This window comes from Anopheles merus, chromosome 3R, assembly GCF_017562075.2.
Source record: "Anopheles merus strain MAF chromosome 3R, AmerM5.1, whole genome shotgun sequence".
In the NCBI taxonomy this organism is placed as follows: Eukaryota; Metazoa; Arthropoda; class Insecta; order Diptera; family Culicidae; genus Anopheles; species Anopheles merus.
Window position 1 is genome coordinate 33,341,089 of NC_054084.1, and position 18,359 is coordinate 33,359,447.

The 18,359-nt window shown below is 47.1% G+C and overlaps 4 protein-coding genes across 4 annotated transcripts; all 4 read left to right on the forward strand.

The window, feature by feature from the left end:
* The first annotated feature begins 1,236 nt into the window (after positions 1-1,236).
* Positions 1,237-4,122, forward strand: LOC121595554 (ATP-binding cassette sub-family G member 4-like). Its single transcript, XM_041919600.1, has 5 exons — positions 1,237-2,163; positions 2,229-2,800; positions 2,872-3,122; positions 3,213-3,381; positions 3,477-4,122. The coding sequence occupies exons 1-5, from the start codon at positions 1,919-1,921 to the stop codon at positions 4,076-4,078; spliced, it is 1,839 nt and encodes a 612-aa protein (XP_041775534.1). The 5' UTR covers positions 1,237-1,918; the 3' UTR covers positions 4,079-4,122.
* Positions 4,123-4,736: 614 nt separating this feature from the next.
* Positions 4,737-7,848, forward strand: LOC121597797 (ATP-binding cassette sub-family G member 4-like). The gene is made up of 3 exons (XM_041923939.1): positions 4,737-4,910; positions 4,976-6,049; positions 6,906-7,848. The coding sequence occupies exons 1-3, from the start codon at positions 4,802-4,804 to the stop codon at positions 7,505-7,507; spliced, it is 1,785 nt and encodes a 594-aa protein (XP_041779873.1). The 5' UTR covers positions 4,737-4,801; the 3' UTR covers positions 7,508-7,848.
* A 582-nt stretch (positions 7,849-8,430) lies between these two features.
* On the forward strand, positions 8,431-12,840 carry LOC121597102 (ATP-binding cassette sub-family G member 4-like). The gene is made up of 5 exons (XM_041922637.1): positions 8,431-8,787; positions 10,467-10,792; positions 10,857-11,872; positions 11,941-12,041; positions 12,105-12,840. Exons 2-5 carry the CDS (start codon positions 10,566-10,568, stop codon positions 12,603-12,605), a joined length of 1,845 nt encoding a protein of 614 aa, XP_041778571.1. The 5' UTR covers positions 8,431-8,787; positions 10,467-10,565; the 3' UTR covers positions 12,606-12,840.
* A 1,790-nt stretch (positions 12,841-14,630) lies between these two features.
* LOC121597254 (ATP-binding cassette sub-family G member 1-like) lies at positions 14,631-18,148 on the forward strand. The gene is made up of 6 exons (XM_041922886.1): positions 14,631-14,781; positions 15,896-16,111; positions 16,184-16,758; positions 16,829-16,924; positions 16,996-17,295; positions 17,376-18,148. The coding sequence occupies exons 2-6, from the start codon at positions 15,906-15,908 to the stop codon at positions 17,975-17,977; spliced, it is 1,779 nt and encodes a 592-aa protein (XP_041778820.1). The 5' UTR covers positions 14,631-14,781; positions 15,896-15,905; the 3' UTR covers positions 17,978-18,148.
* Positions 18,149-18,359: the final 211 nt, after the last annotated feature.

Here is an 18,359-nt window from a genome sequence, read left to right on the forward strand (position 1 = left end):
GCTTCTTGATTTTTTTTTAATTGGCCCAAGATCTATCGATGGCAATATCCTACGATGGCATCGTTCTAGCACTTTCCAAACAACTGTTAATAAAATAAAAATTAAGAAAAAAATGATGGACAGTATCGTAGCAGAAATCCAGAGAACTCTCAATAGTAACTCTCTTATAAGAGATCTATCTTTTCCTAAATATTAATCAAGTTCTATAAATGATACAATTTATTGTAGAATTGCTTACTGTATCCGAATAGATCAATTCACTCCGGTTCGGCTATTCCACTTATTCTCGATGCTAATGGTCTCAATTGTAATTGACAATAAATTGTGATAAATACAAAAAAATCTAAAAAAATAATCAGTAAATTCATGCCCAATACATGCTCATTCACTTTCAAATAAATTATGTTTTCTATAAACAAATTTTCATTCAATGCCTTAACATTTATTGGTCCCTATTGCTTCAATTGCTTCAATCAATTTTTTCATAATTTTCATATTTTTGTAGAAGGATGTTTTGAAAATTTGATTTTGTGGAGCTTTATTTTCAAGCTTGTGCTTTATAAGATATAAGATAATTTTGTCCATTCGGATTATATTTCAAAGCATGTTTCAAAGAACAGGTTATACACCCGTTTGATTGTGAGTTTTTGTTTAAATAATTTATGTTTTATTTATTATTTGAAGCAAATTTTCATTTGAAAAACACAACAATTGTTTTGTTTGGAGAACTAGTGGACTGCAACAGTCAAATTCAATCGAAATCTTAATAATCCTAATAACCTGTTTTGCGATAAATGGCACTACGCTAGCGAGTATATTGTTATACTATGGTACAGAAGGGAGGATCTAATCCCATCCATGATAATAGATAAACTGAGAAGATAGACTAAATTACGAGCGTATTGGAAAATAAACATGAAGCAGATAGATATCACAATAAAAATCCATGTTCGCATGCAAATTACTGTGCTCAGAATTTGAGCAACAGGCACTGGATGGCCTGGATGATCTCATCGATCTTAAAACTCACGATCATTTCTTCGCGCTTTATTCCACCTAGAATGTAGACCAACATTCTCTTAAGCGACAGTTTTATCCCACGCAAAAGAAAACAACCAAAATGTTCATCACACTTCTTACCCACTGCATCTGATCTGAAGCGCTCGCAAATTCTCACTATTGTTGAGTAGGGTGCCACGCGTTACCGCTAAGCTAATTCTAAATGCGCCAGAGTTTGATAAACACCGTTCACCCCTTTCGCGGGGTTTCGTTACGTGCTCGGGCGTTTAAATTATGCTCCGCGTAACCGATTACCGTGTGCGTGTGTGAAAACGATATTGATTAAATCAATAAGGTCCACCCGTAGCTCTCACAGTGAAGGAAAACGAGTTAGAAGCTGCTTCCAATGGTTGGCACACATACAGGTCCTGGGCGCGAAAAAAAAGGGCAGTCGAGCCTCTGATTCTCTGAGGTGGCGCTGGAACACGAGTCCGATCAACGGTGTGAGTAAGCCTTGCGGGAAGGGAGACCGGGACCGCGATTCGCGCGCGCTCGTCCAGAGCAGCGTTTGCCGACAGTTGCATTGGAGCGTCGAGCGTGAGCGGTTGGACGCGTTAGTCAGCCAACCGTGTGTGAACCGTGGTGCAGATGAGTTGTTGCAATTGAAGTGAACGGAATGGACCACATTACCATTATCGTAGAGCTGTAAGTAGTAAGAAAAGTGTCGCCAGTGTGTCAAGTGTTCCATCAATCAATGCCGCCGATCAATGTTCCGAGAGCAAGTTTCGCTCGATCATTAGCGTAGACATTCTCTGCTGTTTGCTAATCAACAACAACGACTAGAGTAGAAGTATTAGGTGGTGGTTGTGCTGGTTGCGTGTCAACCCACTCCCCACACACGAACAGTTGGCCTGCAACGATGGAGCTGGCGGACGGTGAGTGTGTCGATGCGGTTGCACTTAATGTGGACGATGCCGTACTGGGGCAGAGGTTAACGCTAACCTTCCGCAACATCTGCTATCGACGCAAGGATCGGAATGGCGGGCGGCCCAAGGACATCATCAAGGGTGTGTCGGGACGGTTTGAGCCAGGCAGGTTGGTGGCAGTGCTGGGTCCATCCGGAGCTGGGAAATCTTCCCTTCTGAGCATCCTTTCCGGGTTAAGGTAGGCTGAAGAGTGATAGATGACGAACTTCACATCATAATTCACCACACTCCACACTCCAACAGACAGACTGGGTTCATCGGTACGATCGAGGTGAATGGGTACATGCTGGACAGGCGCCGGTATCGCCAGCAATGTGTCTACATCCAACAAGACTTTAACCTAATCGACCACCTAACCGTGCTGGAAACGATGAACTACGCTGCCGAGCTGAAGATGCCGAACCGATCAGAAATGGTGCGCAAGAAGAAGGTGAACGACGTGCTGCACATCCTCGGGCTGGACAATGCGATGCGTACGGCGGTGAAGAAGCTTTCCGGTGGTGAAAAGAAGCGTCTCTCGATCGGTATTGAGATGGTCAGCAATCCACCCATAATACTGCTGGACGAACCAACGAGCGGGCTGGACAGTGTGGCCGCAATGGAGCTTATAAGCTACGTGAAAACGGTGGCAGCCGAGGGTCGTACCGTAGTCTGCGTCATCCATCAACCGTCTTCCAGCCTGTTCCAGCTGTTCGATGATCTCTATCTGCTGGCGGGCGGTGTTTGCATTTACAGTGGCCCACTGGACGGTATGGTCGGCATGTTTGCGGAAGCCGGTCACCAGTGTCCGAAGTTCTACAACCGGGCCGACTTTGGTAGGGTCGCATTCGCACAATTGTTTTTGTTTGGATGAGCCCCGGCTTATCAGCGTTATTATTTCTTGCAGCGCTCGAAGTAGCGTCTAAGCCGTTGCGTGAGCTGGAGCAGCTGGTGCATCGGTATGGCAAGCTGGACGCGATCGACCGGAAGCAGACACGGCAGGAAAACAACATCAAGGACGAGAGCGAGCCGCTGGACGAAGATATTGACGTGGCGACGGAAGCAAATCGCCAAAGACGCGGCCGATATCAAGTCTCCCAGTGGAGACAGTTTTACGTACTATTGCGTAGGTCGTTGCGGGTGACTTCGAGAGATTTTGTGAGTAGCTTTTCGAGTGGTTTTAAATGGTTCATGAATATTCAGATGAGTCTAATTCTGGTATCGGCTTTTTCGTCTGTGATGTTCCAGTTTTTTGCTCAGCTGCGTGTTATTGCCCACATACTGGTGGGATTTTTGCTCGGCGCCGTCTTCTATCAAGCCGGACAGGATGGGGCGCTGGTCATGGTGAACGGTGCCTGCCTGTTCTTCTTCCAGCTGTTCATCTTCTTCGGTAACGCGATGCCGTGTGTTATCACCTGTGAGTTGTTGTTTTAAAAGTCATATTTGTTTTTGTATTTATCCTAACTGAATCCTAACTCCCCGTCTCTCTCTTTCTCTTTCCATTTTTTTTAGTTCCACTCGAAACCAAAGTGTTCGTGCGGGAGCGGCTCAACAACTGGTACTCGCTGGAGGCGTACTACCTCTCCAAGATCGTTGCCGATCTGCCGCTTCAGCTCATCTGCCCGTCAGTGTTTCTAGCGATCGCGTACTACCTTACCGGCCAACCGCTCGAATGGGAACGGTTCGGCAAGCTCGCTCTCGTACTGCTCCTGCTCGGCATCTTCGCCCAAACGGTGGGACTCCTCTCCGGCGCCGCGTTCGACATCCAGATGGCAACATTCTTCGTGCCCTGCTTCAGCATACCGTCGCTACTGTTTTCGGGCTTTTTTGTCAAACCGTACGAAATGAACGAATACCTCGGGTATGTGGCGTACACCTCCTTCTTCCGCTACAGCCTGCAGGGTTCGCTGCAGGCCATCTACGGCGAAGGCCGGGGAGCGTTTCCCTGCTCCAAGGATATCTGCTACTACAACAAACCGGGCAAATTTCTCAAGTTCATGGACACGCGCGAAGATGGCTACTGGGAGAATGTGTACGTGCTGGCTGGGTTTATTGTTGCGTTTCAGGCCATACTGTATGTGGTGTTGCGCTTTCGATTGAAAATATACCAATAATGTTGCGGTTGAAGGGGTGTTGGTTGAAGAGTACGAACGTCTTATGTTCTCACCACCAGCGAGAATCATCCGAAAACAATGTCTGGAGTAGAACAACACGCGCCTTAGCTTCTCAGACCTTGAGCATGAACCTTAACCTCATATCTTTCGTTAGAAGGTACTGGATCAAGATGTTGGGTTGGAGTGTAGTTGCAGCTGCTTTTAATTACAAATTTCTTGGAATTCACTTATACGTGATCAGCTCCGCTGGAATGGAGTACAAAACCCCCTGACACACATGTTGCGTTGCCGGCATCAAAATGCCAAAGCTAATTGTTGACTATCGGCGCTCGTTAGCGCTCTAAACTCGGCGTCACTTACTGACTAAGTCGTTGCCAATGCAGCATGAGTTGCAATGTCTCTCGCTCTCTCGCACGAACCGATGACGCAATGTTCGCTTGGTTGTGGCGGTGGGGTTTGCTGTGGTCGTGGAAAAAAATGTTTATTTGTACATCATGAGCGTCCCCGCGTCCAATGCATTGCTATGAATGGGAATGCATACGATCGTGTGCACTTGTGCAGGGAGGTGGGGGAGGGGTACAGTTTTCCGCTCAAGGTTTCGTGCACTTGCATAGCCCCGTATAGTGCGACTGATTAGTTCGGTCTGGTCGAGCGCGTCTAAGCGCGCGGAGTGAGCCGAACTCAGTGTTGCCTCGGTAGCGTCATGCGGCAGTAGTATACGCGATGGCAGGCAGCGAAGAGATCGAGCTGAACCGCCTATCGGCCGCAACTCCGCTGCAAAACTTTGTCCCCTCAACGATACGATTTCGCAATGTGGTTTACAGGACAAATGGTGAGGTGGAGAAGTGACGTTTAACGGAGTTCCTTTTGAAGCTAATCAGTTTGATTGTGTTTCAGAGAAAGAAATACTGGGCAACGTGTCGGGACGCTTCCAACATGGCCGTCTAGTGGCGCTCATGGGACCTTCCGGCGCGGGCAAGTCTTCGCTCCTGAACGTACTGTCCGGTGCGCAAGTGTTCGGCATGATTGGTACCGTCACGATCAACGGCGAGCCGGTGGAAGAGAACGATCCACGCAGCGTGTACGTCGAGCAGGAGTGTCCACTGCTGGCGTTTCTCACCGTCCAGGAAACGATGCAGTTTGCCGTAGACATGAAGATGCCGCAGAGTTCTCTGAAATCGGCCAAGCAGGCCAAAATCGATGACATTCTGGAGATGGTCGGTTTGGATGCGGCTCGGAATACGGTCGTTCGCAGCCTGTCCGGGGGCGAGCAGCGTCGACTGGCCGTTGCGGTAGAGCTGATCACTAATCCACCGATAATGCTGTTCGATGAGCCGACGAGCGGGCTGGACAGTGTGTCGTCGACGCAGGTGATTGCGCATCTAAAATCGTTGGCGATGAGTGGCCGTACCATCGTCTGTACGATCCACCAGCCGGCTTCCAGTCTGTTCCAGCTGTTCGACGATGTGTATCTGCTGCGACAGGGACGCTGTTTGTATGCTGGGCCAGTTGAGCAGATGCTGACACGGTTTGCCCGGGTTGGATTGCGCTGTCCGGAGTATTACAATCCGGCCGATTTTGCGCTGGAATCGATATCGGCCAACCAGCCGGAAGCGCACCGGATGCTGTGCCAGCTGGTGGACGAGGAGATGCGGGAAGTCAATGCCGGGGCACCGTCCAGCCCGACGACGCTCGCTGCTCAGCTCGGGCAGGGTGGAAAGCGGATTGCTCGTTATCAGACGGCTGGCTATTATCAGTTGTATACGCTGTTGAAGCGATCGGTAGTGTCGTCGGCGAGGGATGAGTTTTTCCTCAAGATTCGACTCGGTATGCATCTGGCGCTGGGGCTCGTCTTCGGTGCGGTACACTATGATGCTGGGTCGGATGCGGCCAAGGTGCTGGCAAACGTTGGTTGCTTCTTCCAGCTGTTTGCCTTCGTGTATTTTACGAACGCAGTGTCAGTGGTTAACTGTAAGTGTTTATGCGAATGTGGAGTGATGATGGCAATGAGTGAGTTACAATAGAGTGAATGAGTTAGAATTGCGAATTTAATCGGTTGATTTTTAAAAGCCCTGTGAAACTACCGTGAATAAGTTAATAGTTGACGTTGGAAGTTGTATCACACATTGAGCTTAAACTCTTAGGTTAGTTGTTTAGCTCATGATTGACTCTATTCACTACGAGTGATTTGTTAGTCAGCGAGAAGAGGTTAATTTCTTATTTGAATTTTACTCTAGAAAGAGTAATTAAGCTCACAAATGATTTAATTCACTCGAATTGAGTTGATTTTCACCGCAATGAGTGAAAATGTTCAAAAAGATCTAGCCCTCAAATGATTTATCTAGATCACAAATTACTCTCGATGACTTACTAGTCTCTGCGAAGAGTTAAAGTTGTCGTTGAAGTTTAACTGTTGCAAGAGTTATTCAATTCATGAGTAATTTAATTTATTGTTTGGGAATTACTCGTCCGCATAGAGACTTATTATCGCAAGGAGTTATGTTAGGTCACTGTAAATGAAATGTGTAGAGTTCGAGAGTTAAATCTTTCATTCAAATTGAACTCACCCTTTTGAGAGTAACTCAGTGATAATCAAACTTAATCTTAGTAAGTTATAAGTCAGAGCAAGGAGTTCAACCCTCAAAAGAGTTACTTAATTCACAGATTGGTAATTCACATTTAGTGAGTTGTTAGTCGTGGAAAAGAGTTAAATGATAGAAAGATAAACTCTTCGTGTCGATTCAACTCACACTCACTGCCAAGATTGAGCACACCCAAACTCATTCTAACTCCTTTTGCACATCACTAATGACACTTCCACTTCCAGATGCGGATGAGGTGAGCGTCGCGATCAAGGAAATCGCCAACAACTGGTACAGCCGGGAGGCTTACTTTGCCGCCAAGCTGATCCACGACCTACCGCTCCAGCTGTTCTGTCCCTCGTTTCTACTCGCGATCGTGTACTACCTAACCGGCCAGCCGCTCGAGTGGGCCCGGTTCGGCATGCTGCTCGGTGTGTTCGCAATCGGTGGTGTCATCGGTCAAAGCCTGGGCCTGATCGGGGGCATCTGTTTCGAGGTGAAGATGCAAAACTTCTTCGTAGCGAACGCGTGCATTGTACCGATACTGTTTTCGGGCTTCTTTGTCAATGCGGGCGACATGATTGCGATCCTGCGACCGCTCAGTACGGTGTCGTTCTTTCGGTACCAGTTCCACGGTGCGATGCAGGCACTGTACGGGTACGATCGGGGCAATATACCGTGCGGACAGGTGTACTGCTATTACAAGAAACCGACCACGCTGCTGGAGCAGTTCGATATCGACGAGTATGGGTATGGGACGAGCATTGCGAAGGCGTTGGTGTTGGTGCTGATAATGCAGCTGATAATTTACGTCGGGTTTGTGGTGCGATTGCGACGAATAAAGTGAGCCAGCGTGTTGAGCGAGCGAGTGTTGTTTTGTACAGGAGTGTAGCCATTGCTTTAATGATATGGGTCAGTGGTCGGCAGAAACGTGACGTTGCGCCTGGTCAGGGTTAGTGTGCGGCTTTTACGCTATACAATGAGGTAGTGCATTTGTTGTTAGTATTGTGCATTGCATAAGAGACCGGTAATAATTTGTATATTTTCTACGATTTGTTCCATTCCTCGTGCGATTAGATTACCTGATGTAAATTATTATGTACCAGTGAATAAAAGGGTAAGGAAAATAAATAGAGATCTTATTATGTGTGACTGTGACAAATAAAATGAAGGCTACATTCTTTAGAAATAAATGCTGTTTATAATATAAAATACTGCTTCAAATGACTGCAGTTAAGAAATTAAATTTTCCATTTTTAAACTACAAAATAAATACAATTTGTCAAACGTAACATTACTTAATATTGTTTGCTCCCCTCATGCATTATTCTTTATTTCCTCCCTGTTGTTCTGTGTGGACCACAACAACACTACCCCAAACAACGTTCCGCTCTCGTATTAGTCTGTTTTCTCTCGCTCTCTTTCGGGCTGCATCATGCTATACTACTCCACTTGAAGTGGTTTGGTGTACGCTGCATCCAACTTTCTCTTCCCATTATTGCCATTTGCGTGCAGTGCTTGAAACCGGTAACCGCAGCATCTCGATCTTCCCTTGCATTGAAAACATACTTTTAGGTCAACCTTCAAAAAGTGAGAGTGTTCCAAATAAAAGACATATTTTCAGTTACTTGATACATAGTGCCCTCCCTGTTGCTCTTATGCCAAACGTCCAGCGCGCCCTTTACACACACTGACAAAGGAAAGATTATCAACGAAGCTTAATTGAACGAAGCACGCTTGCCGGGGTCTGTTCGGGCTTGTATTCATGTACACAGCCCACTAGCTATCTTGCTCTTGGCAGGGACCGACCGACCGACCGACCCGACCGTCGATAAACCGTTCGCTGGCGTGGAGTCAATCAAACACTTCGCACACTTCCCGGCAGAAAGCCCTCGCAGCCAAAGTCCTCCACATTCCTGTGTAAACATTCGCGCGAACCGTTCACGCCGCACCGCGCTCTGCTTATCAGTCCAAACGCCGGAAAGATTGTGCCGTCCGTGTATTGCGAAAACAGATGTTGAGCACAGTGGCGTCCTGAGCGTGTCGAAGTGTAGAGTGTTGAGTGGTTCGGGCTTACCACACAGTCGATTCGGGATCGTCACAGTGCCAGTACAACAGGCGCAGAAGGTAAGAAACAAGGGCTTACAGCTCACTAGTTCGTGCTCGGTGGATTCCACATATTTATTGTGTCTCTCGTGAAACGATCGTGTCTTGAACGTAGTGATGCAAAATGACGCAAAATTAAACTGTAGTGTCGTTTAATGGACTCGCTGTGACCCTTGGTGTGACTCTGTAATTGATGCCTTCGAGAAAATCTCTGAAGACAGGCGGTGTGCGTTGTGAAGATGAAGAAGGAATCAATTGAACGTGGTCTCAATTTACAACTCAGACAAGGGTCTGTACTAACTGCATAAACATTTTCCAGTTTGTTGAATGTGTTTTAATAGTGTTTCCGCCTAGAGTTATGCAATTATTCAATTTGTGTTTAATTTATACCAAATGGTGTACAAGTATGTACGTTTGGTACGTTTGTATAAACATTGAGTGAAGAGCACCAAAGCGGCAATCAAACTACGAAGCAGCTAGCAGCCATCAGCCCTAACTTGTATGACTTTCGCCAAACGACAGTGTGATACGGGTTGCTTCGAATGGTGCCGTTCTTTTTCGATCAGTAGCTGTCGATCGGTTGACCTTGATTAGAGATCAAGACGGCACCAAAAAAAAAAAAAAAACATATGGCAAAAAGGTCCGGGTTCATCCAAAAACTCCACACGTACGCCACCACACACACGCCGTGTTGAGTTATCAGCCGGCCAGTGTGTTGGGTTGAGCCAGCCGCCCCGATTAGCCGTAACCTTTCGAGTCGAAGTTTTCAAGTGCGTGCCGTGAACGGGGCTCAGGGCCGCCACTCTGTGAGATTATGTTTAGCCTTTGGATTTGGCGCACAAGCATAGCACCAAAATAGTACAGAGATGATAATGCCATCGCACGGGAAGTTGAAGCGCTTTTCGATGGGTCGATTTGATACACCATAAGGGAAGGTGCGCGCTGAAGCCGCTTTCAATGTTATCATTTCGTGTGCGCGATAAGAGCTAATGATGCATTGCGAGTTATGAATCGATGAAATCGTTCAGAAGTATCGAATGGTCCGATTGTGTGCGTTTTTTTATTGCCCGGTTCGATCATTGTGCAGCAGGAATTAATTAAAAGTGTAACGTGAAAATTGAAAAATAGCAGCAAAACAACGTGCCCTAATATTGGCAGTGTATGGGTATACAAACACCGATTACAACATCCGTGGTGGTGATTGTTGGTACCTGATAATCGACAATCCAGGGTTTGACAAGCTACAGGATTTTACAAAAATATGTTTGATTGATGTTTGAAAATTCTTTAGAATTTTGATATAATTAAGATAGTGTGCAAATTAAATCAATTGTGAAACATTTGTGAGAAAACAAAAAACATAGAAATGATGAACAGAGATATAAAAACAAGTATATCAAACTCCTATGCCACTAATAAAAACACAAGCATGCAACTGGTAAAAAAGTGCTAGCGTTATAAAAATGGTAATGCACCAAAGGAGGTCATTTTGTCCCTCTTATGTCACATATAAGTACATCTGACAACAAGTTTTTGTAATGATACCTCTTTAACTGCGCAGTAAGATACCGCTCCATCACTTTATCGCAGCGTCTATCGGGAATTAAGATGCCAGGTTCAAGAGCTATTAATCTTGCACCTCTTAGCCTTTCATGCCCTGTAATTAGCTTGTTTTTTACTCCATTTTGTTCCTATTACAGCGACGTAAACCCCAGCAGTGGTGCACTTCTCACAGTATGAACTGGTGATTTCGCGACAACAACGCGCCTCGTAGAATAGCAACGAAAATCTCCACCATCATGGGTACCGATACAACCATTGCGATCGAGCGCACTAAGACGCCTTCGACTCCTCCAACGACACTCGAGTTCCGGGACATCTGCTACCAGGTGCGCCATAAGGATGGACAGAACAAGCAACTGCTGAATAGTGTGTCCGGCGCGTTCCATTCTGGAAGGCTTGCCGGTATACTCGGTCCTTCTGGGGCCGGAAAGTCTACTCTTCTTAACATTTTGAGTGGTTTCAAGTGAGTAACCTGCAAATAGCTTCTTCGATGAAAAGGAATAAGAAAATGTTTTACATTCTTCTAGAACGAACAATGTCTCCGGCGACATACTCATCAACGGTACACCGATAGATCGCCGGAAATATCGTCGCGAGGTTTCGTACACACCGCAGGACATCTGCCTGCTCGGTAACATAACCGTCACGGAAAGTTTGGAGTTTGCAGCCGACCTGAAACTCTCACCCACCACCACAATTGCCCAAAAATCGGCGATGGTAGTGGACGTCCTGAAGCTGCTCGGCCTCTCCAAATGTGCCCACAACCCGGTAGCAAACATATCCGGCGGTGAAAAGAAGCGTCTCTCGATCGGGCTAGAACTGATCTCCAACCCATCGATCATGTTCTTCGACGAGCCAACGAGCGGGCTGGACATTATAGCGGCGATGCAGGTCGTCGCCCATCTTAAAGATCTGGCCGCCAGTGGACGCTGTGTGATCTGCGTCATCCACCAGCCCAGCTCGAGCATTCTGCAGATGTTTGACGATCTGTTCGTCCTGTCCGAGGGACACTGTCTGTACCGGGGCCCACTGGACGGGCTGGTCGACACGTTTAAGGCATGCGGGTTCGAGTGTCCGAACTATTACAACCGCGCAGACTTTGCGCTGGAAATTGCAAGCCTCAAGCACGAGGGGAACTTGCTGCAGCTAAGAGAGCGTGCCAAGCAGCAGGCGATCGAAGCGGTCGGCGAGAAAGTTGTCCCAAATGATGGACCGAACTGTGGCGAGAAAGATGCCATGTTAATGCCACCGGAAGTTGTTGAAGATCAGCAGAATAGCGCAAGCTCAGCTTCAGACCGTCAATATCTAACTTCTGAATGGGGGCAGTTTGTCACGCTGACTCGTCGTACAATGCTGTGCACATTTCGTGATCTTCAACTAACGAAGATGCGGCTGCTGGCCCATTTGTTTGTGGGATTGTTGATCGCGGTCGTGTTTTACGACGTCGGTAACGATGGATCGAAGATGCTGAGCAATGCGTCTTGCTTGTTCTTCTTCCTCATTTTTGTATTCTTCGCCAACTCGATGCCTTTAGTAATGACGTGTAAGTGTTGCCGAAGTCAATGTCTCGTATTCAATGTCCATAAATAACACTTCTCTACTTCTCCGCAGTCCCTCTGGAGACGTCTGTGTTTGTTCGGGAGAGAATGAACAACTGGTACTCACTTAAGGCCTATTACTTCTCCAAGCTAGTGGCGGACTTTCCATTTCTGGTAAGTTATCATACCTGGTTACTCTTATTCCACAAACTGAAGTGTTCCCTTCGTCTTTTCCAGATACTGGGTCCATCCGTATTCCTTGCCGGTGCTTACTACCTAACCTCCCAGCCAATGGAGCTCGATCGCATCGTAATGCTGTGGAGCATCTGTATCTTCACTAGCTGGATCGCCCAAATGACGGGACTGCTGGCGGGCAGTGTGCTACCACTCGAGCTGAGCGTCTTCTGCGTCCCCTGTTCGGTCATTCCGATGCTAATCTTTTGCGGGTTTTTTGTCCGCTTCCGTGAGATGTTTGACTTTCTCATTCCGTTCACGTACGTTGCCTACTTCCGGTACAGCTTCGAAGGAGCGATGCAAGCGATCTACGGGTTCGATCGTGCGAATCTACCCTGCTCGGGTGATTTCTGCTACTTTAGCAAGGTACCCAAGTTTCTGGACAGCTTCGACATGCTGGAAAACACGTTCGTGATGGACGTTTGCGGGCTGCTCGGGTGGATCTTTGTGCTGCACGTGGGACTGTACGCGAGTCTCGCGTGGAGATTGAAGCGAACTCGATGATCGCTGCCGGTGTGTGGTGGAGTTAGGTTGCTCTATCCCTAGTGACACTTGTACGTAATAAGTTGGCATTTATTTTATCGAGTAAGCGACACGTTTGTATGTTAAGTTTAAAAGGATGTTTTTTATGTCTGTCAGAGTATACTTTTTAGTGATTAAGAGAACTTGTTTCGTTCTCCCTCCCCCCCCAGATCGGGAGGGTGGCACAATAAAAATGGGAATCAATTTACACTTTTAATACCCTTCGCGCCATGTGAAGCGACACGTGATGACGGACACATTGCATAACACGCGTTGTGCACGTTGTGGTGTTTGCAGGCATTAGCTGGTTTAAATTATTCCATCAGGTTCGCGTTACACCGTCACTACCGTAACCGTAAGAGCCGCAGAGAATAGCGGGAACTGATCTGGCGAATGGAACTTGCTGTAAAAGGTGGATGTAAATTTGTTTACCAACAAGTGCATGTGCTCGATAATTCAATCCAAGGCGAGCGTTTGTGTGCAGAGTCGTAATATATATATATATATATATATATATATATATATATATATATATATATATATATATGTGAGTGTATGTTTGTCGTCGTGGTACTGAGTGAAACTCATCTCATCTTCATTCCAAACACTCCAATCGGTAGTTGACATTCCACTTCCACTGCGGTAAGCGTCGAACATAAATCTTCCTCGTTTCTTTTCGACCTCTCTCTCTCTCTCTCTCTCTCTCTCTCTCTCTCTCTCTCTCTCTCTCTCTCTCGTTCGTTTACTCCCATGAATGATTCTTCACCGAAAAAAAGGAAAACATCTTCATTCAAATGAAGACAGCGCGTGGTGGTGCGATAAGTGATCATTGGAGATGAAGTTGACTCACTGCCGATCGCACCCGAACGGTGGACACGCAGCGGAGCGGTATGCGTGTTTGGTTTTATATTTTCGTCCACAACAATGCTTAAATAATCTCCCATCTATATGCTTGTGAGGGGCTGAAAAGAACACACTTGGTTTAGCAAAACAAGAAGAAGAAAAATGTAAATAGAAGCGAACGCATCGAGAATGTCCGGATAAACCCTAAGCCGTACACACACATAGTAGCATGCGGTAGAACAGTGTGTGGGATCATCCATGAAATACGGTACGCTCAAACCTATCGGTGTAATAATTGGTTAGATAGGGGATGGAGACTTGATATTCTGTAGCGTACCAAAAAGCAGCATGTTCCAGAAATTCCATGTTAACATTGAAGGGTTGCTCAAGGATTATGGACAGTTTTTCGAATATTTCTGAACGAATTGTATGGATTATTGTGGAGAAAGTAGTCAACGTAGAATAAATATAGAAATTGGTGGGATAAAGCTCGTCAGTTCGTAAGTTGTTTATGTTCCGTTAACAATAATATTAAAATAGTCTTTTCTATCAAAATCTTAAAAAGAAAATAAAAAGCATGCCTAAGAGTTTGCGTTTGATTCGTTTCAACAGAACATGTGTTTCTGCGTTGTTCAAGAACTATTGATTTGAATAGTTTATATTAAATAACCAACGGGTTCAAGCAAACAACAAATTATGGTTCTCTTATTAAAAGAACTCATTTTTATTTATTTATTTTTCATGAATTATAAGAGCCATCCAAAGACCGCAAAGCGGTTGTAGCACCAGATAGCATGAATTAATTATTAAGTCTCGACCGTAAAATCTCAACCTTGTCATCACGTATTCCATGGATGATACCCCATATGTGCGCCATGTGGACTGCCAGCTATTCCGAATCGCCCTATCTAATTCTTAGTGGCCGGAACCGGTGGAAAATCTCTCCCAAACGGACTCCATCTCCCCAACCCCGTTTTCTATTGTAGCTGGGTGGGTGGAAGATTTACACATGTATGTGTGTTCATTTGTATATATGAATAAAAGAGAGCGGGCGCGTGTGTTTTCGCCGAGGTCGGTTCATGGGTGCGCGCGCGCGTGAGAGAAGAATGCGCGAGCGCGCTACGAACGAAATTTTGCCGAATCTCGCCGGCACACAAGCAGCAACACATTTATGCTCAGTCAGCCAAGTCGCTTCGCGGTGTTCGCTTGCGCGATCGTCTTAACGTGTGGTCCGTGGAGGGGGGCCTTTGCGTTCTGATCCGGATATCGGGCAGTGTTAGTTGTCGGGCGGTTTTCAGAGGATCCGGGCGAAGAAGTAAGTGGATACCAAACAAGCTGCTCGTTCTTGTCGTCCGGAGTGTGTGTTATAATATCTGGACGTGATTTCTGATCAAACGATCGTTCCAAGATGTCTACGTCTGGACGGAGCGCAGCGCTTTAGATCATTAGCGTTGGAGATCATTAATATGCATATTCCGAGCGAGTGTGTGATCATTTAATCTCGGGGTGTGTTCCTCTATGCATGCGTGTGTGTGGGTGTGTTAGTGTGTGTGCGTGCGTAAGAATGTGGCGCGCACATTGACCTTTTCCGACCCCACTGTGAGTGCCTAAATTGATCTTTGTTAGCTGGTGCCTCTTCGCTCCCAGGGTGACAGTTTGACGAAGCACGACTCATCGGCGGAAGTTATTGGCGATCATTGATAGTTTGTTGCCCGAAATTGGATTGTGAAATGGCGACAAAGGGGGTGCGCATGAGTTGCGTGCACTGCATACCACATCACAGTGACAGGAAATCATCACAGTGCCTGCGACGAATTGCGGGGAGAGCTAACAGGGTTCTGCACCAGTAAGGCCAGATGGTGTGTGCGCGCTTGCTGGAAAGATCACCTTCCTCGATCGTGACGTCATGCCGGTGATTTAATGAGCCCACCCCATTAAAGACCTCCATGTTTCTGCTCCAGGGAACGGTGTAAAGAGGAAGAACGAAAGAAAAGAGAAAGAGAGAGAGAGAGAGAGTGAGAGAGGTTTTGCTGCAGTGAGAGCATAAACAGCAATAAACAAAGAAGAGATTGCAAGAGAGTCTCGGAATAGGGTGAGCACGACGGAGAGCAAGCGCATGATCGTGCGGTCAGGTGAATTTTTGACAGATCACACAGCGCACCACGTGACGTCACTGTGGGTTGTTGTTGTTGATGGTGGTGGTGCGGTGGTGGTGTCTGTGGCATCTGAGGATCACGCCTAATGTTTACAAACATTGTCGGTTCATTAAAAAAAGCGTTCAGCACTACGATTATGTTTATACGACGCGCTCTCCGTCTCCAGTGCGTCCAGTACGTCGTTAAATGCATTTGTTTGTGTTTATTAAAACAACAATTACGAGTGGAGTTTTTAATGTGATGGTTTTTTGTTTGTTTTGTGGTTCCTTCCAGTCACCGAAAAATGAGTTCGGAGGAAACGGTTGAGGTGGTCATACCACTTGTGAAAACCATCACCAACCTGACCTTTCGAAATCTGTCGTACAGTGCGGGGCAGAAGCAGCTGCTGCGCAACATCTCCGGCACGCTCAAGTCTGGCCGATTGACTGCAATTCTGGGCCCGTCGGGTGCCGGTAAATCGACGCTACTCAACATACTCAGTGGCTTTAAGTGAGGATTAAACTGCAAGTTATTTACACCGATGTTAGATAAAAAATGATCTCGTTTTTTTTCGCTTTCCAGAACGCAAGGAGTAAGCGGAAGAATACTCATCAACAATGAGGCGGTGGATTGTCACAAATACCGCCAGCTAGTCGCGTACACCGAGCAGGATGTACCATTGCTGCAGAACCTTACCGTACGAGAAACGCTTCACTATGTTGCAGATTTAAAGCTGTCGAAGAACGTTTCCTACATCCACAAGACGAAGATCGTGAACGATATCGTAGCCCTGCTGGGGCTGCAGAAATGCTCCCACAGTCAGGCGAAAACACTGTCCGGTGGAGAGCGGAAGCGACTCTCCATCGGGCTGGAGTTGGTGTCAAACCCGAAGATTATGTTCTTCGATGAACCGACTAGTGGGTTGGACAGTGTGGCGTCCTATCAGGTGATCTCGTACATGAGGGATCTCGCTCGGCAGGGCCGCTGTGTGGCTACTGTGGTGCATCAACCCAGCTCGGAGTTGCTGGAGCTATTTGACGATGTTTATATCGTGGTGGATGGGCGCTGTATGTACCAGGGATCACTAGACGACCTAATACCGACGCTGGAGGAGGTCGGCTTCACCTGTCCGCCGTACTACAATCGAGCCGATTTTGGTACGTGCTTGAGATGGTTGAAACACATTGAAATGGTTGCTAATGAACCCCTTTGTTTGTTTAATTGCAGTACTAAAAATAGCGTCTCAGAGGACCGACGATATGGACAGTGTGGAGAAGCTGATAGCACGGGCTGATACCGCCATTAATGGATACCTGGAGAATGGTAATCGATTTGGCGCCTACGTCATGATCGAGAGCAGGCACACTTAATCTAACCACTTCCCGTCCCCCTAGGTAGCACACACTTGGAGGAGTGTAACAACCTGATGGCAGAGAGCAGAGCCTCCGCACAGTATCCCATCGCCTGGTGGCGTCAGTTTGTTGTGCTGGTACGCCGAACCGCGCTCTGTACGCTGCGAAACATCACGCTGACCCGGTTCCGGCTGTTGGGCCATCTGCTGTTCGGCCTGACGATAGGGAGCGTGTTCTACGACGTGGGTGACGACGGTGCCAAAGTGTTATCTAACGTGTCCTGCCTCATACTCTTCCTCATGTTTATCGTGTTTGCGAACGCGATGACGGTGGTGCTGACGTGTAAGGGAAAGCTGGCATGCAAATGTAGTTGCAAATCTACGAACCTTCAACACACAATCATCCCCCTACTCTACTTACAGTCCCCCTTGAGATGGCCGTATTTGTGCGGGAGCACAAGAGCAACTACTACCCAGTGTCCGCCTACTACTGCTCCAAGCTGGTGGCCGACTTCCCGCTGATGCTGGCCGGGGTGAGCTGCTTTCAACTGATCGTGTACTACTTAACCGGGCAACCGAACGAAACGGACCGGGTCGTGGCGTTCTGGGGCATCTGCGTACTGTTCGGATGGTTGGCGCAGATGTACGGCATGGTCGCCGGTAGTGTCTTCCCCCTAGACGTCAGTCCATTCGTGGTGCCGGCGTCCATCATACCGGCGGTCATGTTTTCCGGCTTCTTCATCCGGTACAGCGAACTGTTGGCGGCGTTTCGACCGCTTACCTACGTCAGCTACTTTCGGTACGGGTTCGAGGGGCTGGCCCAGGTAGCGTACGGATTCAATCGAACGCAGCTCGGGTGTAGCGAGATGTTTTGCTACTATCGCAAAACGAGCAAAGTGATGGAAATGCTGCAGATGGAACCGAACCGTTACTGGTACGATGTGGCGGGCCTGTCCGTGTGGGTTGCCGTCCTTCACGTGCTGCTGTACGTGAGCCTGAAGGTACGGTTACGGCGCAACCGGTGAATGGGCTGTTGCTGGAATGGAATCTTGCATCAAAACTCGAACGACCTTGGGCGGTGTCGGTGCAGGCAAGCATCTGGATGGTGATCGTGACATTGAATGCGTGAAGCGTTGTTGAGTGCAACAACCTCAGACAAGACAAGGAGCACAGCAGCGCAAGAGAGAGAAGTAAAAGAGTATACATAGTCAACGCAGGAAATGCGATACCGTAGCTTTTTTTTGCTTATTAATCCGACCTTCTATAAATAGAGCGGCAGTGCTGAGATCCCCCAGTAATTATAGCAAGACTAAGTGTAAACTATTAAAGATCGCATTTACTGACTTTGTTTTTACAAAAAACTAGTTGTGTTTCTTATTCCTATTGACGTCACCGACTAGACGAGAT